The 23727-nt window shown below is 40.7% G+C and overlaps 1 protein-coding gene across 1 annotated transcript in view; it reads right to left on the bottom strand.

Moving 5' to 3' along the window:
• The window catches only part of LOC109917628 (signal-induced proliferation-associated 1-like protein 2), a 401246-nt gene that overhangs the window by 14869 nt on the left and 362650 nt on the right, over nucleotides 1-23727 (bottom strand). The window contains exon 16 of the mRNA XM_048597090.1: nucleotides 12627-12789. Within this exon, the coding sequence (XP_048453047.1) occupies nucleotides 12627-12789 (163 nt within the window). The remainder of the gene's footprint in view (nucleotides 1-12626; nucleotides 12790-23727) is intronic.

The raw sequence follows: 23727 nt of genomic DNA on the forward strand, positions 1-23727 counted from the left end.
TCCATACTCTAATTACTGTCTGGTGAAGAAGTGTTTTTTCCTCACACCACACTTACCTCTTTTGCGCATCACTTTAAATCTATTCCCTCTGTTCTTTTTCCTTTTTGGAGCGAGAAAGCTTCTCCCTAACTACTGTGTCCAACCTACTCATGATTTTGAAAACCTCTATCATAGCTACTTTCAGCCTTCTTTTCTCCATGAACAACAATCCTAACTGCTTCAATCTATTCTCATAACTGAATTTTCTCATCCCTGGAATCTTACTTGTTCATAGCTTCTGCACTCTCCCCAATGTAGACACCTTTAATGATCTGTGCAAAACACACATCCAGATCCCTGTTTCAGCACACTCTTTAGAATCGTATCTTCTATTTTATACTGTCCTTCAATGTTCTTCTGACCAAAGTGCATCACCTCACAATTCTCTGCACTGAACCTCATCTGCCACATATCTGCCGATTCCACCAACTCTTCAATGCCCGTTAGGAGCTCGAAAATGCATTACAGTCACAAAGTATTTTTGAAATGTAGTCACTGTTTTAAAAGTTAAGGTTTTGCACTCTTCCTCTGCTGGGTTTGAAATGCAGGGGTTTGTAAACTTCTGGCCTTCCCACTGTCTCCACCTGATCTGGACCTGCATAAAATTTTATGGTAGATGCTGGAGATGTCAGGTGACCTGTATATTTTTGGCTCTATTAATAGTCACTCGATAGCCTCATCCTGTCCCCTGTACTATTTAATGGGAGGGGGCAATTCACGCCACACAAATAGCCCCGCAGCTTAAAGATCTTCCTTCCTTCTTTACCCCACCACATTCCCTTCTCAAACCTGGACCTCATCTCCATGAACTGGGCTAATGTAGTTATGGTTGCAATGAGGGAAACATAGCCATTAATTTGTTGCATATAGTTAACTTCCACAAACAGCACTGTGACAATTACCAGATATGTTTTATGATGTTGGCAGAGGGAAAAATATTGGCTATGACACTAGGAAAACCCTCTGTTCTTCAAAATAGTGCTATGGGATCTTTTATAATCTCACCTGTACTTTCGGTTTAATGTAACATCTGAAAGATGGCTCCTTTGGCATTGCAGCACTTCTTAGAACACGAAATCATAAGAACTCGGAGCAGGAGTAGGAAATCCAGCCCCTCAAGCCTGCTCTGCCAATTGATACGATCATGGCTGATCTCATCTTGGACTCAGCTCGACATTTTTGTCCATTCTTTGTAACCTTTCAACCCATTACTGATTAAAGATCTGTGTACCTCCTCAAATTTACTCTATGCCTCATCATCATCCACCACACTCTGGATAGTGAATTCCACAGATTCATGACCCTTTGAGAGATGTAATTTCTCCTCATCTCTCTTTTCAATCTGCTACCTCTTATCTTAAAATGATGACCTCTTGTTCTAGATTGCCCCAAATAAGGAAATATCCTTTTCACATCCACCCTGTCAATATCCTTTCGCAACTTATGTACCTCAATTAGATCTCCACTCATTCTTCTAAACTCCACAGAGTATAGGCCTGAACTGCTCAATCTCTCTTCATAAGATAAACTCCTCATCTGTGGAATCAATCTAGTGAACCTTCTCTGAGCGGCTTCCAATACAACTACATCCCTCCTCAAGTAAGGGGACCAAAATTGTATGTAATACTCCGGTTGCCTTCTCACTAATGCCTTTTCCAGTTGTACTCTATTCCTGTAGCAATAAATGCCAAAATTCCATTTGCCTCCCTTATTACTTGCTGTACCTGCACTCTAATGTTCTGTGATTCATATACGAGAACACCCAGATCCCTCTGCTCTGAAGCACTCTGAAATTTCTGTACATTTAGACACTAATTCTATTATTCCAACCAAGGCGGATAACCTCATTTATCAACATCAAACTTTATCTGCCAGATTTTGGCCCATTCATCTAAACTATCCATACCAATTTGTAAATTTCTTATTTCTTCATTGCAACTAACTCTCCTACCTATTTTAGTGCCATATGCAAATTCAACCATAGTACTTTCCACTCTCACTATTAGTACTGCACAGGCACATCAGTCTTGAAAGTTGTGCTCAAGTCTGGATTGGGCCTTGAAAATACAACCTATTTTCTCAATGTGGCATCTATTACAAGAAATATCAAACTAATCTCTTTAATGACATCCAGCAGTTGGATTGTGAGAGAATGTGAGAAATAAATCTGCAGCCTATTGTTAAAATTAATGATCCTTGAAACTTTACTCAGTTTATTGCTAAGTTTAAGTTAACATGCATTAGAAACCGAGAAAAATAAGACAGAGCCTCCTCAATATAAATAGCACAAATGGTATCAAGATACATAGATTAGGTAATGTGAAAAAAGTCAACTTCAATTCAATGAATGATGTTGGAGGCATTCATAGAATTTGTCTGATGACAATAATCGGCTGTCTGGATATTATAATGTTGGCAACTGGCAAAAAGGGATAAAAAATGAGAATAAGGGACAGAGGAGGGTGAAGCGTGAAAGGGAAACATGAATGACAAGAGGGCATGATCTCAAGATAAGGACTACTTAAGAGAGAGCAATTACACAGTACTGTATTTGGTTAATGGAATGAGAATACAAGTGATGTTTGATGCTCATCTAATTGTTGCATTTAAATAAACAAGATATAAGATTAGTTCAGGAAAATGGGACTGTGTGAATTCAGATATCATTTGGAGCTTAAATTCAGTGCAGGCAGGAAAGGAGTAATGGCTCCCTATTGTGCTAAGAAATCTGTTCCTATTAATTATAGCATGAACTTCACTTTCTGAAAAACATTTAGAATTAAAAAACTGTCTTTATTTAAAATAAAAATTATCTACTCAAATAAATGAAAACTGAAAAAAAAATTAATACTTTACATTGGAATTTTTATTCTGCATTTTTTGGATTCTTGGTAGAAATATACTGAATATTTTGCAATATGTTCAAAACTGATCACCTACTTCATATTGTGTATTTATTGTAAAAAAATATGTAATGAGTAATAAGAAATTAAAACAGCTTTATACTTTGGGTGAGTATGTGAAGAGAAGGCAAGGTTGTTCCCCTTTGTATATAATTGTGTTTAGTGATTGTTAAAGGTCAAATAGACAGAGTCGTTAACTTGTCTCCATACGGAATGTAAATGTTACAAGTTACAGAATCAGGCTATTAAGATGTGTCCACTGAATATAACAACTACGATAATTCCCAAGTGTTTATTTCACCTCTCCAAAACACAGGCATAGTATATAGAGATATAAAGATATAGAGTTGTGCAGCATGGAAACAGACCCTTCAGTCCAACTTGTCCATGCCCACCAGATATTCTAAATTAATCTAGTTCCCATTTGCCAGTATTTGGCCCAATCCATCTAAACCCTTCCTATTCATGTACCCACCCAGATGCCTTTTAAACGTTGCAGCTGTATCAGCCTCCACCATGCCCTCTGGCAGCTCATTTCATACACACATCACTCTCTGCATGAAAAATGTTGCCCCTGACGTCCCTTTCAAATCTTTCCCCTCTCACCTTAAACCTATGCCCTCTAGTTTTTGGACTCCCCTACCCAGGGAAAAAGACGCTGGTTTTTCACCCTGTTCATGCCCGCCATGATTTTATAAACCTCTATAAAGGTCACCCCTCAGAGTCCGCTCCAGGAGAAAATAGCACCAGCCTATTCAATCTGTCCCAGCAACATCCTTGTAAATCTTTTCTGTATCATGGAGCTTTCCTTCCCACTACCCTATCCTAAAGTGCAACTTCAGAGAAACATTCCCCACTGCAAATTGAGCTCTCTTCATGCCACATCAGCTGTCCTTACGGCAGCTTAATTAAAATTGTCCATTTTGTTTAAATTTTTTGAATGCAGCCGACAAACTCATTGCATGAAGGAACTCCACATCTACCTCAGACTCCCAGATCTTTCAATTGGACCGAATTTGAACCTCAGTTTCAGAAGTAAAAGCTGAGTACTCAAATCATAACCATTCTGTTGTGGGAATAAATCCTTCCTGTTGATCTGTTCGTCACTTCCCTATTGGGCTAATCCTTGCTGGAGAAGGACATCTCACATCTTGTGCTGTCCATTGGGTCATATAAAAACAATTTGACCTCAACTCTCTGATAAAGAAAGGCTGTTTCCTTTTCTTCCTTACTTGAATTACTTTTTATTAATTTACCATTTCACTCATGTTTGACACATTTTACAACTAAATCTTATGACATTTTTCTATCCCATGGGAATGAAGGGTGGGAAAATAAATCATAACGTTTGAATTCTGTTCAGTCAATTTAAGAGCAGGTTTGCTGTGAAATGGAATGGAAAAGAAAGTTTATTTATCCCCAAATAAACAAACTGAATAAACATGGATTAAATTAGAGTAATTATAGCTTAAATAATGCAACCATTCCTCAAGCAGTTTGATACGAAGAGGCATAAATTTTAGCTGATAAGAAATTTGACGTTACAATCAAATAGTCTTATTGGAGATTAAAACTATGAGTACAGCCTTAAATCATTATCTTTGCAATCCAGCGTAATGACACCCTGTAAATTGTTTTTCAATGGTCTTTAATTTTAATGCTTAGGTATTACTGCACTTACATGAAAATTTATTTAAATAAAATTTCTTTCATTCGTAAACTAACATCTAAATCTCTCTTTCCTCCTAGAACTGTTCTCCATGTAAATATGACTGAGGATGCAGTCAGACACTATGCTCACTAGAGTTGCCAACTCTGAGGCTGTTCTGGGAGGATTTTTTCCTCTCAGTTAATGATTCAGCAGCCATTTTTTCTGGGTCACCCCTTTTATAATGATGGCTCTTGTGTGTTTTAGTTCTTGCTACTGAAGGTATTGTGCAGTTTAGAGATGGTGCTAAAAACAATTCTATGAAATAAAATGCAGAATTATTCTTGGATAGAATTGAACTATTGAAGCCTGTCCAAGCAGCTGCTCCTGACTAAGTGCTGTAGGAAATAACAAATGTATACTGTGAATTATTGACTTGAATATGCAATAGCTAGGATGACTAGGTATTAGTGGTGGCGTAACAGTAGCACTAACCCCCCCGAACTGGAGGTTTTGGTTTCAAGGCCCAGCTGGAGGAAAGAATGCAAAATTTAGGCTGTCATGGGTGAGCATTATTCTTCAACCAAAATCTTAATTGATATTGGTTCATTATCTCATTGCTGTTTGTGGGTGCTTGCTATGTACGCTTTGGCTGCTGCATTCCTGACATTACAACAATGTACTTCAGAAATACTACATTGGCTATAAGTTGTTTTGGGATCCAAAGTTTTGAAAAGCAGTACCTAAACACGTGAAATGCTGCTTCAAGTAGAGTGCAGGAAATTTCAAGTGATCTCAGTGATCAAGGCGAAGAAATTCAGACTTCAGAAATTATAAGCTTGTTCATTAGCTGATAGTTCTAAGAAAGATGCAGAAATCCATTATAAAATATGTGAAACTAAAGCTGTGGTTCAGTTCATAGCACTTTTGCCTCCCAGTCAAAAAAGATGTGGGTTCACTAGGGCCAATACTCCAGTGTAGAATTGAAGGAGCTCTGCACTGTCAGAGGTGCTGTTATCACTGTAGGATGTGATAAACAGGAAAAATAATGGAGGCTTGTTCGAAAAGTAGGGCTAGAATCCTGATGATTTGATGAATTACATGCCAAGGGTAGCCTGAATGATGGGTTCATTGAGTGTTTGCACGACAGTTTGTTAGAGTAGTGTGTTCCATTATGCTGACCAGACAGCATAAATAAGATGCACATACTTACATCCATGCTCATATCTGAAATATATCACTGGATCTATCCTGTGAATAAATGATATGGGTCTGTCTAGTCTCATCTGCGTGCACCTCAGGGAAGATATGAAGTAAATCACTACAGTTGTTATTTGAAATGCATGTCTTTCATGGTTGCCTGTAGGAATGTACTTTGAATAACAAATTCTGCATACTGTTGATTTGTCATCCTTAAGCATGGAGATGGACAGCAAAGTTCAAAAACTTATGCAGTATCTCAGAAGTATTCCAGTTGCAACATTATAAGCAAATGTGAGGTTACCTATTTTGGCCTGAAAAAGGTTAGATCAAAGGGTTATTTTCTTTATTCATTCAAAGGATGAGGGTGTCGCTGGCTAGGCAGCATTTATTACCATCCCTAATTGCCCAGAGGGCAGTTAAGAGTCAACCACATTGCTGTGGGTCTGGAGTCACACATAGGCCAGACCAAGTAAGGAAGGCAGTTTCCTTCCCTAAAGGACAATAGTGAACCAGATGGGTTTTCCCCGACAATGGATTCACAGTCATCATTAGATTCTTAATTCCAGTTATTTATCGAATTCAAATTCTACCATCTACCATGGCAGGATTCGAACCCAGATCGCCAGAAAATGATTTAGGTCTCTGGATTAACAGGCCAGCAATAATACCACTAGGCCATCATCTCCCCTTCTATAGTACTCTATAGTATGAAGTTAAGTTCAGCGAATGTCCAAAGAAATTTGGGGTTCAGATGCAGATCTTTAACATGTCACGAACAGGTACAGAAAATAATCAAGAAAGCTAATGGAATGCTGGCCTTTATATCTAGAAGACTGGAGTATAAGGATAGAGAAATTATGCTGCAGCATATGATTAGATCCCACTTGGAGTATTGTGAGCAGATGGGGAACCACACCTTAGGATGGATATATTGGCTTTGGAGGGAGTACAATATAGGTTTACAAGAATGAAACCTGGGCTTCAGGCATTACGTTATGAAGACATTAGGCATATTTTCTCTAAAATATAAAAGGTTTCGGGTGACCTGACTGAAGCCTTCAAGATATTAACAGGAAAAGGCAGAGTTGATAAAGACAAACTATTTCCACTGGTTGAAGATTCTAGAACTAGGGGGCTTAGTCTAAATTTGAGGCCAGACCATCAGGAGAGATGTTAGGAAGCACTTCTACACACAAAGAGTGGTACAGGTTTGGAACCCACTTCCACAAGTGTCAGTTGATGCTACATTTTAAATTGAAGTTTGATAATACCTTTGCTTAACAAAAAATTAAGAGATACAGGCCAATGTTAGGAGTTAGGCCACAGATCAGCCATGAGCTCATTGAATGGTGGGGAGGCTCGAGGAGTTGAATGGCCTACTGCTGTTCCTATTCATGATCTCTATTTACGGACAAGCGTGCAAACTAGGAAGAACCAGCTTTTCAGACTATTGTCATTTCATTTATTACATATTATTATTCCATGTCCTTACTGTTTTCAAGTCCTATTCACCCATCATTGCTGTGCTTACTGACCTAGTCAAAGCTATACCTTGATTTTAAAATTTTCATGCTTGTTCTGATGTTCCCTTGTGGCTTTGCTCATTTCTGTAAGCTCCAGTCACATAAGCTTCTTAGACATCTCCATTCATCTAATTCTGGCAATTGCATTAAGTCCAATTTTAGATGCTACACTATTGTGTCTGTATCTAAGTCCTAAGTTCTGGAATTCATTTCCTGAAGCTCATGTGCCTTCTTTAAGGCATTCCTTAAAATCTTTCTTAGTGAGTTTTGTGCCACCTGTTGTAATAATGCCTCATGTAGCTTAGTGTCAAATTTCATTCTGTAATGTTCCTGCGAGGCACTTTAGGCACAACGTAAACATGTTTCTTTTTATTTGTTCATGGGATGTGAGTATTCCTGGATAGGATAGCATTTATTGACCATCCCTAATTGCCCTCAAGCTGATATTGGGGTGCTAACTTCTTGAATTGCTATCCATGGATGGTAGACATACACAAAGTGTTGCTGGCAAAGGCAGTTCCAAGATTTTGACCTTGCTCAAGTGCAGGAACATTGATCTAAATCCAAGTCAGAATGTCAGTGAGTTGCTGCAGACTATCATGTAGATAATACACAATGCTGTCACTCTCTGTCAGCAGTGGAGAGAGTGGCTGTTAAACTGGTCAATGGGTGTCAATCAAGTGGCTGCTCTGTCCTGGATAATGCTGAGTTTTTTCAGTAGTGTTGGAGCTGCATTCATTCAAGCAAGCAGAGTGTATTCATTCCATCACACTCCAGATATGTGTCTTGTAGATGATGGATGGGCACTGGCGAATCAAGAGGGGAGTTACTAAATGCAGAATTCCTGGCTTCTGACCTGCTACTCTCTGCAACAATGACTCCCTTAAGCAACCCCCTGATTGCAACCAAGTGTAGATACAATGCAGCCCATTATTCCACCAGAGCCAGAGCAGATGACAAGCCTCCTGAAGATGAGTTTCTGAGGTGCAATGGTCTTGGGAGGTGTCCTCACAGTACAGATTTGGGGAGGCAAGGCCTAGTGGTACTATTGCCAGATTATTAATCAAGGAACTCAGCTAATGTTCTAGGGACACAGATTCAAATCCCAAATGGTGGAATCTGAATTCAACATTAAAAAAACATCTGGAATTAAGGATCTAATGATGACCATGAAGCCATTGTCGATTGTCAGAAAAATCCATCTGGTTCACTAATGTTCTTTAGGGAGGGAAATCTGTCATCCTTACCTGGTCTGGTCTACATGTAATTCCAGACCCACAGCAATGTGGTTGACTGGTAACTCCCCTCTGGGTAATTAGGGATGGGCAATAAATGCTGGCCTAGCCAGAGACATCCACCTCCTGTGAGTAAATAAACAGAAAGTCCAGACAAAGTGTGCTGCACAACCATATCATGTTGTGCTCTGCCAAATAAGAGCTGTGATGGATACTGAACAAATGGGAGATCAGCAGTTGTGTTCTGATGATGACAGTGAGCAAGACAAATATCGTCTTCAGCATGACAGATTGATGCAGAGCTGGCACAATAAGTCAGACAGACTTTACTGAAGCCCAGTTCCAATAGATGTCAGTTGGATGAAGTGATCATTTATTCGCTGTAAATCTATTGTTGCTCAAAAGGCAAGTAACTGCTTTCTTTCCCCAGAAGCAAATTCAGCCATTTTATTGCTTTTCCTTTGCTTTTCCTGTTTGATTAGAATAATTAGAAAAATTACAGCACAGGAACAGGCCCTACAGCCCTCCAACCCTGCACCAACATGCTGCCCATCACAACTAAAACCCCTTACCCTTCAGGGGACCGTATCCCTCTATTCCCGTCCTATTCATGTATTTGTCAAGATGACCTTTAGAAGTCACGATAGTATCTGCTTCCACTATCTCCCCCAGCAGCGAGTTCCAGGCACCCACAACCCTCTGTGTAAAAAGCTTGCCTCATACATTATCTTTAAACCTTGTCTCTCAAACCTTAAACCTATGCCCCCTAGTAACTGACTCTTCCACCCTGGGAAAAAGTTTCTGATTGTCCACTCTGTCCATACCCTTCATAACCTTGTAGACCTCTATCAGGTTGCCCCTCAACCTCTGTTGTTCCAGTAAGAACAACCCATGTTTCTCCAACCTCTCCTCATAGCTAATGCCTCCATACCAGGCAACATCCTGGTAGATCTTTTCTGTACCCTCTCCAAAGCCACCACATCCTTCTGCTAGTGTGGCGACCAGGACTGAACTCAATATTCCAAATGCTGCCTAAGGTTCTATAAAGCTGCAACATTACCTGCCAATTTTTAAACTCAATGCCCCGGCCGATGAAGACAAGCATGCCATATACCTCGTTGACTACCTTCTCCACCTGTGTTGCCATTTTCAGTGATCTGTGTACCTGTACACCCAGATCCCTCTGCCTATCAGCACTTTTAAGGGTTCTGCCATTTACTGTATATTTTCCATCTGGATGAGACCTTCCAAAATACATTACCTCATATTTTTCCGGATTAAACGCCATCTGCCATCTCTCTGCCTAAGTCACCAACCGATCTATATCCTGCTGTATCCTTTGACGGTCCTCCATCGCTATCCACAATTCTACCAACCTTTGAGTCATCCGCACACTTACTCATCAGACCAGTTACATTTTCTTCCAAATCATTTATATATATTACAAATAGCAAAGGTCCCAACAGTGATCCCTGAGAAACGCCACAAGTCACAGCCCTCCATTCAGAAATGCACCCTTCCACTGCTCCCCTCCATCTTCTCTGACCGAGCCAGTTTTTAATCCATCTTGCAAGCTCACCTCTGACCCCGTGCGACTTTAGCTTCTGTAACAGTCTGCCATGAGGGACCTTGTCAAAGGCCTTACTGAAGTCCATGTAGACAATATCCACTACCCTACCCTCATTGATCATCTTCATCACTTCCTCAAAAAACTCAATCAAGTTAGTGAGACACAACCTATCCTTCACAAAACCATGTTGCCTCTCACTAATATGCCCACTGATTTCCAAGTGGAAGTAAATCCTGTCTTGAAGAATCCTCTCCAATAATTTCCATACCACTGACGTAAGGCTCACCAGCCTGTAATTAACTAGATTATCCCTGCCACCCTTCTTAAACAAAGGAACAACATTGGCTATTCTCCAATCCTCTGGGACGTCTCCTGTAGCCAGTGAGGATACAAAGCTTTCTCTCAAGGCCCCAACAATTTCCTCCCTTGCCTCTCTCAGTATTCTGGGGTATATTCCATCAGGTCCTGGGGACTTGTCTATCTTAATGTTTTTCAAGACCCCTAATACATCCTCCTTTTTGATCTCAACATGACCTTTGTTCAGTAAAAGTGAACAATTTCATACGTTTCAAAGTTTTCCAACATATGATATGTCAGCATTAAACAAGTACAAAGTGTCATGCTCTGCTGTGTGTTAGGGAAAAGAGTAGCACTCCCTAAGTTGGGATCTTTCATGGTATGGCACTAAGTTTGGGTAGCTTGCGTACTTCATTCTTGTAGATGGAGGTATGATGACAATTGATCAGACTGATGGTGATGAAAGTAGCAACACATTTACAAATTTGATATTCCATTTCTAATTAAGAGTTACCAATGGGGCCTTAGAAGCTGTTCTTTATCATTTCCCTCCCACTACATGTGCTATGGAGGGTTACTTGTGACTGACAGTGATTGACCTGGTGCTCTAATGGACTTTAAGTATGATGCTGGTGGTAGAAATCTAGTGCCAGCAGAGGCGTGTACTTCTGCTGCTGGTGAGGGCATGATAGCACAGCACCACAGAGGTATGGGCAAACATAATGAGATCAGCAGTGGAGAATTGAACAATATAACTCACTAGTACTCACAGAGAGAAATCCTCCACGAAATTCTACAAAACTGCCACCTAGATAGTGTTCTTTTTGCGTTTCTTTCCAGGGCCTGGCATGTTGCACAGGGAAATATAATATAGAAAGTATTTCCAAATTTCATTTCCATTCAATATTAGGATGCCTTATATGTTCATTGCTAACATTTCCAGTTCTGATGAAAATAATCAGATGGAAATGTTACATGTTGCTCTGTACGAATTCTGTATGACATTTTTTTATTCACTCATTGGACGTAGATCCCATTGGCTAAGCCAGGACTTGTTCTCCATCCCTAGTTGCACTTGAGAACGTGACAGTGAGCTGCCCTCTTGAACTGCTGCAGTCCATGTGCTGTAGGTAGATCCACAATGCTGTTAGAGAGGGAATTGCAGGATTTTGATCCAGCCACTGAAGGAACGGTGATTTATTTCCAGAAACTTAATATAGGATCAAGTTAAAACTGCTGCCTGAATCCTAACTCTCAGCAATCCTGCTCACCCATTATCCCAAGTACTTGACAATACTGGCTTCTTGCCCAACTATGCCTGATTCATGTAATTCATCCTTATGTTCAAAACTATCTCTCGCTACTTTCACAACCTCCTTGAACATCTCTATATATACTCACCCCACAACTCCCTCTATTTTGAGATAACTGTACTCCTTTAATTCGGTACCTTGTTCACTTCTTTCGCACAACTGTGCATTCAGCTTTTAAGCCCGAAGCTTTCTAAATTTCAGTTTTTGACTCTAAGATGCTTCTTCAAATTTCTCTGTTTGAAGAAGCTTTTGGGCATCTGTTCTGTTATTTCCTATTTGGCTTAGCAGCATTTTCTTGTGCCTTGTTTCACTCGTCCAAAACACTTTGGGACATTTTACTATACCTTGAGCACATTGCTACTAAACTGCACACATATACAACCTGTTGTTTTTGCTTGTTTATAATTTGCAGTTCACAAAAGATTTCCTTGTAAACTGTTCACAGAATACAGCTGGGTGAAGAACAGCATGAAAGCTACCTGTTAGTCATTGGGTGGGAAGTAGGTTCAGCCCCCTTTAAGCTAATAAATGCAGCTAACTGTAGTTGTATTGATCAACACAACAATTGTTATTTTTAGGAAGCAATGAACTGCATTTAGTGTACAGATATACCGATAAGAAGGAAAATGTTTTCAATTCTGGATGCTAGTGAAAACCATGTAATGAATGTAACAGGAGGAGCTGCCAACCATATTGTGGATTTGACTGACCTGAAGTCTTAGACTTGTTAAGTTTATTTTGAATGAAGTCAGAATGCCTCCTTAGGAGTGATTTTGTAGAAACATAGCATTGTTTAAAATATTACTGTCTGTCAGTTAGAGTTTTGATAATAAAACCAGTGGACACGTCTTGTAAATTAACTCCGACAGGTGCACAGACTAAAGAGATGGCTAACCTTCCTTCTTCTTTGTTCCAAAGGAGGGCTGTCTGGCAGCATCAGCTTCAGAAATTCCTCCTTGGTAAATGTTTGCTGGGGTTTGCTGATAGGGTTCAGATCCTCTGCTGAAGCCTCATGTTGACTGGAACTTGATATTTCTGTTACATCACCATACAGTCTCCTAGAGAGGGAAAAGATGACATGAGTATTTATGAATAACAGCAATCAAACTGAGCTTTATACTTGTGCCTGGTGATTGCAATTGCTGAACGATATCATACTCACATACAAGTACTATGTTCTATCAACTGAAAGCTAAATCTCCAGCATTCAATAAATGAATATTTAGTAAAAGAGGTGATTGCACTATCTACAAGTAAGCAGTATTTATTTCACTGTAAAGTTGATTTTTTTAGTAGTCCAACAATATTCTTGCATATTAGGGACCTTTCTTCAAACAACTACAAACTGCATAATAGTGTTTTAATATAGTAAAACATTCCAAGGTACTTCATAGTTGTGTTATCATGCAATGTTTGACACTAAGCCACAGAAGGTGATAGTGAAATAGGTTTAAATGAAGATCTCAACGGAAAGAGAGAGGTTGAAGTTATAGGTTATAAAAGTTAAGAAGGGTGATGCCACGTAGGGATTTGAACGCAAAGAGTCAAATTTTAAAACTGTGCACTGCTTGACTCGAAACCATCATAGCTAAGTGAGCTCTGAGATTGGGTGCAAGTTAGAATATGGGTCATAAGAATTTTGAATGAGCTCAAGTACACGGAGGGTTGAGAGAGGGAGCTCAGTCGGGGAAGTATTGGATAGATGGGTTTGATGGTTTCAGCAGCAGATTGGAGGAGGCACAGAAGAGGCTGAAAATTTACCTGTGTGGTCAAACATGACACCCTTTGTGAAAGGGTCTGTGAGTAGTTTGATTCAGCCTCAAAAAGTTGTCAGAAAAAAGCATAGTGTTAGTGGGCAAAGGGCAGATGAAACTGATTCCAGAAATGCAACAGTGTGAGGTTAGTGAGATGGAAAGGGGGAGTGATGGAGTACAAATTGTTCACTTATTTGATTTATAGTTTTGGGAGAAAATATGGTCCCAGAAAATTAGTTTATTTTAAAAAGCACTTCAATATGCTGTAGAATTGTCCTCTTTCTAGATATTCTATCACAATTAAAGATACTGGCATATATTTAGGCAAGCGTAAATGCATATCATTCTAAATTACTTCTAATGGCGCTTAATATTGTCAATTTTAACCCATTTATTTGAAATTGGTGGACAGAACGACTTAATATCCTGTTAGTCAGAACTGCATACAACTCTGTGTGGCCAGCTTTCATTCAGCACCTTTTTAAACAGAACAAATGGAAGCCTCTTGCCATTTAGCACAACAATAAGAACTCCAACATTTTGCTTGTTTATAATGCAATTAGAATGATTAAACATCCAAACGAATAACTGGAAAATTGGCTGGCAGTTGCCTTAATAAAGGGTTACTTTAGGCACAAGTAGAATCTCTTATAATTGTAAATCATTACTTCTATATGTTCTTCAGACAGGACATTTAGATATGCACTGGGGCTTTAAAAGCTAAACAGACTTTATATATTGAACAATACAAAATAAGATAAATTTTTACAAAATTGATTTACTTCGGTAGTTTACATCACAGAAATTTACAAGCAGATGTTAAATAACTTTCAGTTATTTTTGTTAATTTTGTAGATATTTAGTATTTTGATCAGCTGCAAATACTGTGGACAGAGTCTTCTCCTGAGAAGTGACTGGGAAGGCCGCAGGAGATGAAGCTAAACAGGTAGGTTGGTTTCAGGAGAACCCCAGCTGCCTTTCTGCCACCACAGGAATTAAATTCCAGGGAAACTTTACTCACCCTGCCAATTGAGACATTTAAGTGACAATTAATAACTACTTAAGACCTTCTCACGCCACTGTCATGATTAATCCTGTCATGCAAGAACATGGGCAGCTTTCTCACTCGTAAAATGGAGAGACTTATATTCTGTGTTGGGAAGAAGTAGGACCTCAATCTGTGCAATAATCAGGGATATGGATGGGGCAGGGACATGATCATTGAAAATTATTCCTCTGCTCTTGCTTCCCAAACCACACCCGGCCTGTGCCCCTGCAGTGACATACCCCCAAGCCTATTGCTCCTACACTTCTGGACTACCATGCTGCCAGCAGCCTTCAATGTGGTGCTGTGGATCGCAGTGATTGCCATGGCTGGCAGGTTCAGATGGGGCATCTTTGCTGCCCCTGGAGGAAGTGATCCAAGTGGAAAGCTGTCTGGGCGACCCATTAAGTGACTAACCTGCACATGATCCAGCGGGATTTCCCATTTGTGGTGGTGTATCCTGTCCTTTCTCACAAATGCTACGATACTACAAAGTGGAAGATATTGTCCTGTAGGAGCAATTAATATCTGCAATAGCTTCTTGTCAACCTAAAAAAATCTTTTCACAATGTGCAAATCATTAGATTCTTGTCAATGCTTCTTGTCTTGGTGTGCAGATACCGATTTGTTCTAGAAATAGTTTATATTCATGTAGTCTCCTCAATACTTTAAATGGTTCAGTAACTACGAAATTATAGAACTGTCATAACACAGAAGAAAACCATTCAGTCCATCATTTATATACCAGGTCTGAGACCAATTCTACTTGTACTATTCACTGTGTGTTGCACACATTATGTGAATAAAAGAAAATAAATCTTAGACAAAGACACACGATCTATACCGATTTTTGGCCCAAAAATCCCAACTTTCACAATTAGGTAGTGGAAAAATGTAACAAAACAGTGAGTCTGACAAATGCACTGATGTAAACAAGAAGGTATAATCAACAATCGGACATGACATTTTAATCTCACTCTTCCATCCTCTCCAATGAGAACACTGTTATTCTTGATCAGACAGTAAAACAGGGTTTCAAAGAAGGGTCACTGGACGCGAAACATCAACTCTGATTTGTCTCTACAGATGCTGCTAGATCTGCTGAGCTTTTCTAGCAAATTCTGCTTTTGTTTTTGTGACAGTAAAATAGAGTGCCAGGAAGGTAGGGTGTCAGTGTACAAGGTGGCAAGGTAAGCATTTAGGATTGGGGCAAGGTGGACTGGAGAAAATTGAACCAACATTTTGGGGAGAGGGGAAGTGTCAGGTCTGAGGGGCTTGGTCGAGTGGTAGGGGTGACAGGTTGGTCTTGTGACAGGAGCGGGGTTCAGGAGTTAGGTCAGGGGGTTGTGTGGTGGGGGTGGGGGAGGGTGATGGTGGGAAATGTGTGTTTGGTCACTGGGGGGTGAGTGTTGCATTTAGGAGACACCGTCAGATCCCAGGGGTGTCAGATCAGGCTCTGGGGGATATAAGTGGTCTAGAGATCCTGTATTTAGGACAGTGCAAGGTAAGTATGAAATTCATTTTAATAGTTACTCAAGAGTTATACAATGTATCACACTACATAACTGTTCCACTTAATTTCATCAGAACCATCCAAAATCTCCTACTTTTATGGAGACTTTGAGGTCTCCAGGCATACAGAATGTGCCCAGAGGAAAAATCAATTTTCCGAGCAATTTCTTCGGACTGTGTTACCTTGGGGATTCCATAGGTTCCCATGCACAACAGCTGTCTGGTCAGCAGAAAATTTTCCCGCAATAGTATTCGCTCACCACTGTTAAATAGCTGTCCCATTAAACAGTTCAGTAACATTAATTTGAACAATAAAAACTAAGTGTCAGCTAAAGGGTCCAACCAGAGCTCGCTTTGTAAACACTCACTATAGATAGCAAGTTGTTCTCAAAATTTCAAAGATTTCTTGTTACTAGGAATGCCAGACACTATCCCGCTTATGCCACTAAATTCATCTAGGTGCGATATTCAGATCACCAAGAAAATAAAGTGGATGAACAATGAATATTTATGAAAATATTGGGATGATATTAACTCAATTAATTTAACTGGTAATTAGTCCAACTGGTTCAGTCTGGGTATTTGGTATGGGTATATTGATCCTAAAGGGGTGCAGGGCAGATTCAACAGAATGATTGGAATATCAAAACGGTTGGATTACCAAATCAGGTTATATAGACTGGGTTTGTATTTTTGAAATAAGTGCACCGAGGCTGGTATGCTGTCACCAAATCACCCTTTCTTTACTTGTGCACAATACACTGGCTGTGGCTAGCCAGCTTGGAGTCAGTCCCCTGAACTGAGGAGATTCCAAATCCCCTGTTTACATTGGTCAGCCAAGACTTCCTAATTGTCCCAGGTTAAAAACTCCAATCAAGGACCTCATAACCAACAAGATCCACCTGGTTCCAATCACTACAATTTTCTTTAGTAAAGATTAAATAATTACCAAATTTAGGATTAGTAATAGAGGAATGATCTCTTTGTGAATGGGGAAGGCAGAACAAGGAGGATCTCAAGGAGAATCTCAAAAGTGAAGCTGATTGTTGAACTGATGTTGAACTGCTCTTGTAGCCATATGGCTTGCCCAGTACAGATTCGAGTCAATGGTAACCGCACGATGTTGATAGTGGAGGATTCACTGATGAGTATTTGTGTGACTACAACAACAATCAGAAGTTTGGAACTCTCTCTTCCAGAAGTTTTGAGTGAGGGAGTCAGTTGAAATTTTCAAAGCTGAAACTGATTGATTTTAGTTCATAAAGAGTTATGAAAACAAGGCAAGTAAATTGAATTCAAGTAAAAATCAGCCACAACCTAAATAAATAGTGAAACAGATTTAATAACCAAAGTGGCCTACCGCTGTTCCCATGTCCTGATCTTTGCACCATAAATTTTTGAATAAAGAAGTGCTTTGCATTCAGTGCCATCACCAATCAGAATTAAACCTATCTGACTGCTCATGGTTTTTCGATAAATAGGATTGAGAGACCGCAAGTGGAAATACTTTCAATGATATTTTTCAGCAGCCTAGAATGTATCATATGCATGTCATTCCCTAAAGTTGTTGGAATTTTTTTTAAAAAAGTGCTGGTGATATTCACAGTCCCTCATATTAGTGTTATTTTAATATCTCCCGAGTGTTTATTCCATGCCATGTATTAGGAATTGCAAAATTGTAGATTGTAAGTTACATTCAGTTGTGAAGTCCTTCTCTGAAGCAGCAATGGTGGCTGTGGAAAGCAGTCAAACCAGTTTGGAGGCTCTGTCATGACAACTGGGATAGGCGATGGCCTAGTGGTATTATGGCTGGTTTATTAATCCGGAAAACTCAGGTAATGTTCTGGGGTCCCAGGTTTGAATCCCACCAAGGCAGGTTGTGGAATTTGAATTCAATGAAAGAAAAATCTGGAATAAGAATCTACTGACAACTGTGAAATAATTGTCGATTGTTGGATAAACCCATTTAGTTCACTAATGTCCTTCAGGGAAGGAAATCCTCATCTGGTCTGGCCTACACATGACTCCAGACCTACAGCAATGTGATTGACTCTCAACTGCCCTCTGAAATGGCCTAACAAACCATTCAGTTGTATCAATTGCTACAAAATCTCCAAGAAATGAAACTGAACAGATCACCTGGCATTGACATAGGCACTAGAAAAAACAATGACAGAAACAGCCTTGTCAACCCTGCAAAATCCTCCTTATTAGCATCTGAGAGCTAGTGCCAAAATTGGAAGAGCTGTCTCACAGACTAGTCCAGCAACAGCCTGATATAGTCATACTCGTGGAATCACACCTTACAGACAAAGTCCCAGATACCATCATCACCATCCCTCGATATGTCCTGTCCCACCGGCAGGACAGACCCAGCAGAGGTGCGGTATAGTGGCACAACTTGGGAGAGAAATGCCCTGGGAGTCCTCAACATTGACTTTGGACCTCATGAAGTCTTGTGGCTTCAGATTAAACATGGGAAAGGAAATCTCCTGATGATTTCCAAGTACCATCCTCCCTTGGCTGATGAATCGGTGCTCCTCCATGCCGAACAACATCTAGAGGAAGCACTGAGGATGGCAAGGGAAGAAATATACTTTGGATGTGAGATTTCGATATCCACCACCAAGAGTGGCTTGGCAGCAGTACGACCGATAGAGTGGTCAGGTCCCAAAGGAGCAACTAGACTGATCAGAGCTGCTAGCTCTGATGAAGAGTCATCTAGACTTGAAACATTAGCTTGCTCTTTCTCCACGGATGCTGCTTGACCTGCTGTGATTTCCAGAATTTTTTTATTTTCAATACAGATTCCAGCATCAGCAGTAGTTTGCTCCTAGCTGCTAGGCTGGGTCTGCAGCAGGTGATAAGGAAACCAACAAGAGGGAAAAATATACTCGACTTCACCCTTACCAACCTTCCAGCTCTAGATACATCTGTCTGTGACATTATCACTAAGAATGACCATGGTGTAAGTAGACTCACAATGCTGATGGGGAACAAGCTCCAGAATTCTGACCCAGCGACACCGAGGGGCAGTGATATATTTGAAAATCAGGATAGTGAATGGCTTGAAGGGAACTTGCATGTCGTGGTGCTCCCATACACCTGTCATCCTTCTCCTTCTAGATGGCACTGGTTGCGGGCTTGGAAGATGCTGTTTTAAGGAGCTTTGGCGAAGTTCTGCAGTGCTCTTTGTACATGATGCACACTGCTGTTACTATACATCGGTGGATGTGGTCATGGTTGTGTCACTCAAACAGGCTGCTTTGTTCTGGATGGTGTCAAGCTTCTTCAGTGGCCTTGAATTGCAATCATCCAATAAACGGGGATTATAACATCACTCTCCCAATTTCAGCCTTGGACAGGCTTTGGGGCATCTGGAGGTGAGTTACTCGCTGCATGATTCACAGCCTTTGACCTGCTCTTGTAGTCTTAATATTTATATGGTTTGTCCAGTTCAGTTTCTAATCAATGGTAACCCCAAGTTGTTGATAGTGGAGGATTCACTGATTGCCAGACGATTTTTTGGAGCAGCTTGTGGTAGAACCCACTAGGGAACAGGCAATTCTGGATTTGGCAATGTGTAATGAGTCAGACTTGATTAGGGAACTGAAGGTGAAGGAACCCATTGGGATAGTGGCCATATCATGATAGAATTCACCCCGTAGTTTGAGAGGGAGAAGATTGAATCAGATGTAACAATATAACAATCACGTAAAGGTAACGATAAAGACACGGGAGATGAGCTGGCCTGAGTCGATTGGAAGGGGAGCCTAGCAGGGAAGATGGTGGAGCAGCAATGGCAGGAATTTCTCAGGGTAATTCTGGTAACACAGCAGAAATTCATCCCAAGGAAGAGGAAACATGCTAAGGTGAGGATGAGGCAACCATGGCTGACAAGGGAGGTCAGGGACAGCATAAAAGCAAAAGAAAAGCAGACAATATGGTAAAAATTAGTGAGAAGCTGGAGGATTGGGAAGCCTTTAAAACCAGAGGACAACCAAAAAAGCAGTAAGGGGCAAGAAGATAAAATATGAGGGTAAGCTAGCTCATAATAGCAAGAAGACTGCAAGAGTTTTTTTAGATTTTTTGCGCAAGAATGGACATTGGACCACTGGAAAATGAGGGTGAAGTAGTCGTGGCAAAGAAATGGGAGATGAATTGAATAGGTATTCCACATCAGTCTTCACAGTGGAAGACACCGTAACATACCAAAACTTCAAGAGAGTCAGGGGTCAGAGGTGAATGGAGTAGCTATCACGAAGAAGTTGTTGCTGGGGAAACTGAAGGGACTTCAAAAAAAGTTTCTATAAATATGTTAATCGTAAAAGAGTGACGAAGGTAAACATTGGTCCTTCAGAGGATGAGAAGGCCAATGTAATAACTGGGAATGAGGAAATAGCCGAAGCATTAAACAATTATTTGGTGTCGGTCTTCACAGTGGAAGACACAAATAATATGCCGAAAACTGATGGTAAGAAGGTTATAGCAGGTGAGAACCTAGAAACTATCATTATCACTAAGGAGTCAGTGCTGGGCAAGCTAATGGGGCTAAAGGTAGACAAGTCTCCTGGCCCTGATGAAATGCATCCCAGCAGTTATTTACCAAAATTCACTGGACTCTGGTGAGGTTCCCGCAGACTGGAAAACAGCCAATGTGACGCCACTGTTTAAAAAATGAAGTAGACAAAAAGCGGGCAACTATAGGCCAGTTAGCTTAACTTCGCTAGTGGGGAAAATGCTTGAATCTATCATTAAGGAAGAAATAGCAAGACATCTGGATATAATTCTCCAATTGGGAATACCCAGCATGGGTTCATGAAGGGTAGGTCATGTTTAACTAATTTGGTGGAATTCTTTGAGGACATTATTTGCATGGTGGACAATGGGGAACCTGTGGATGTGGTGTATCTGGATTTCCAGGAAGGCATTTGACAAGGTGCCACACCAAAGGCTGCTACATAAGATAAAGTTGCACGGTATTACAGGTAATGTATTGGCATGGATAGAGGATTGGTTGACAAGTAGAAAACAAAGAGTAGAGGTAAATGGGTGTTTATCTGGTTGGTGGTCAGTGGCTAGTGGTGTGCCTCAGGGATCAGTGTTGGGACTGCAATTGTTTACAATTTACATAGATGATTTGGAGTTTGGGACTAAGTGTGGTGTGTCAAAATTTGCAGATGACACTAAGATGAGTGGTAGAGCAAAGTGTGCAGAAGACACTGAAAGTCTACAGAGGGATATAGATAGTCTAAGTGAGTGGGCAAAGGTCTGGCAGATGGAGTACAATGTTGATAAGTGTGAGGTCATCCATTTTGGTAGAAATAACAGCAAAATGGACCATGTTTTAAATGGTAAAAAACTGCAGCATGCTGCTGTGCAGAGGGACTTGGGTGTCCTTGTGCATGAATCGCTAAAAGTAGGATTGCAGGTGCAGCAGGTAATTAAAAAGGCAAATAGAATTTTGTCTGCCATTGCTCGAGGGATGGAGTTTAAAAACAGGGAGGCTATGCTGCAGCTGTATAGGGACCTGGTGAGGCCACACCTGGAGTACTGTGTGCAGTTTTGGTCTCCTTACTTGAGAAGGGATATACTAGCACTGGAGGGGGTGCAGAGGAGGTTCACTGGGTTGATTCCAGAGTTGAGAGGGTTGGATTATGAGGACAGACTGAGTAGGCTGGGATTATACTTATTGGAATTCAGAAGAATGAGGGGAGATCTTACAGAAACATGTAAGATTATGAATGGAATAGATAAGGTGAAGGCAGGGAGGTTGTTTCCACTAGCAGGTGAAACTAGGACTAGGGGTCATAGCCTCAAAATAAAGGGAAGCGGATGTAGGACTGAGGTCAGGAGGAACTTCTTCACCCAAAGAGTTCAGAATCTGTGGAATTTCCTGCCCAGTGAAGCGGTTGAAGCTACCTCGCTGAATGTGTTTAAGGCAAGGCGAGATAAATTTTTGAACAGTAAAGGAATTAAGGGTTATGGTGAGCAGGTGGGTAAGTGGAGCTGAGTCTCAAAAAGATCAGCCATGATCTTATTGAATGGCGGGGCAGGCTCGAGGGGCCGCATGGCCTACTCCTGCTCCTAGTTCTTATGACTGAAGATGAATAAAGCACCCAGGCCAGATGGACTACACCCCAGAGTTCTGAAGGAGACAGCTGAGAAGATTGTTGAGGTATTAGTGTTAATCTTTCAGGAATCACTGGAGTTGGGGTGAGTCCCAGAGGATTGGGAAATTGCTAAAGCAATACCCCTGTGTAAGAAGGAGGGAGGCAAAAGATGGGAAATTATTGGCCGGTTAGCCTGACCTTGGTTGTTGGTAGGATTTTAGAGCTCATTATGCAAGTGCATGGTAAAATAGAGCTAAGTCAGCATGGCTTCATCAAGGGGAGGTCATGTCTAACAAATTTGTTAGAATTCTTTGAGGAGATAATGTGCAAGTTAGACAAAAGAGAGCCAGTGGATATTTGGATTACCAGAAGGCCTTTGACAAGGTGCCTTGAAAGTGCCTGTTAAATAAGAGCCTATAGTGTTACGGGCGAACTACTGGCATGGATAGAGGATTGGCTGACTGGCAGAAGACAGACAGTGGTGGATAAAAGGGTCTCTTTCAGGATGGAAGCAGGTGACTAGTAGAGTTCTGCAGGGGTCAGTGTTGGGACCACAACTATTCACATTATACATCAAGGATTTAGGCGAAGGAACAGAGAGCGTTGTTGCTAAGTTTGCAAATGACACAAAGATAGATGGAGGGACAAAATGTGTAAGGAAGCAGGGAGGCTGCATAAAGACGTGAACAGATTAGGAGACTGAGCAAAGAAGTGCCAGATAGATAGTGGCAATGTGGGAATGTGTGAGCTTATGCACTTTGGTAGGAAGAAGTGTAGACTATTTTCTAAATGGGGAAATGCTTTGAAAATTTGTAGCACAAAGGAACTTAAGGGAATTAGATCAGGATTCTCTAAGGTTAACATGCAGGTTCAGTTGGCTGTTAGGAAGGCTGTAATGAATGGCCCTGTGGGAGCCCAAACTAACAGTCAATGTGCAGGTTATAGTACTTCAGGTGCAATGCAAGCTGTTACCCTTTGTATCTGTGATAAATACAAGAAATAGGAGCAGGGGTAGGCCATTGTGATCCTCAATTTTGCACCAGCATTCAACACGATAATGGCTGATCCAGCCCAGTCCTCAAATCCTCTTTTCAGCCAGCTCCTCAAAGCCCTCAACTCTCTGACTTTTCAAAAATTTATCAAACAACTCCTAACGACTTAGCTTCCACTATCCTCTGGGAGAAGAAATTCTTCCACATCTCAGTTTTAAATGAGTGTCCCTTTATGTTGTAACTATGCCCCCTCATTAGTGTAAACATCTTCTCAACATCTGCCTTGTCAACTCCCATCAGAACTTAGATGTTTCAAAGAGACCGCCCCTCATTCTTCCAAACTCTAATGAATAAAAGCCAACTTGTTTAGCTGATCTTGATAAGTAAACTCCTTCAACCCAGGGATCAGCTTAGTGAATCTCATTTGGACTGCCTCCATTGCCAGTATATGCTTCCTTAAATACCAGGAACCAAAACTATACACAGACTTCCAGGGATAGTAGGAACTGCAGATGCTGGAGAATCTGAGTTAACAAGGTGTAGAGCTGGATGAACACAGCAGGCCAAGCAGCATCAGAGG

The sequence above is a fragment of the Rhincodon typus genome, chromosome 5 (genome assembly GCF_021869965.1).
Source record: "Rhincodon typus isolate 14 chromosome 5, sRhiTyp1.1, whole genome shotgun sequence".
Lineage (NCBI taxonomy): Eukaryota > Metazoa > Chordata > Chondrichthyes > Orectolobiformes > Rhincodontidae > Rhincodon > Rhincodon typus.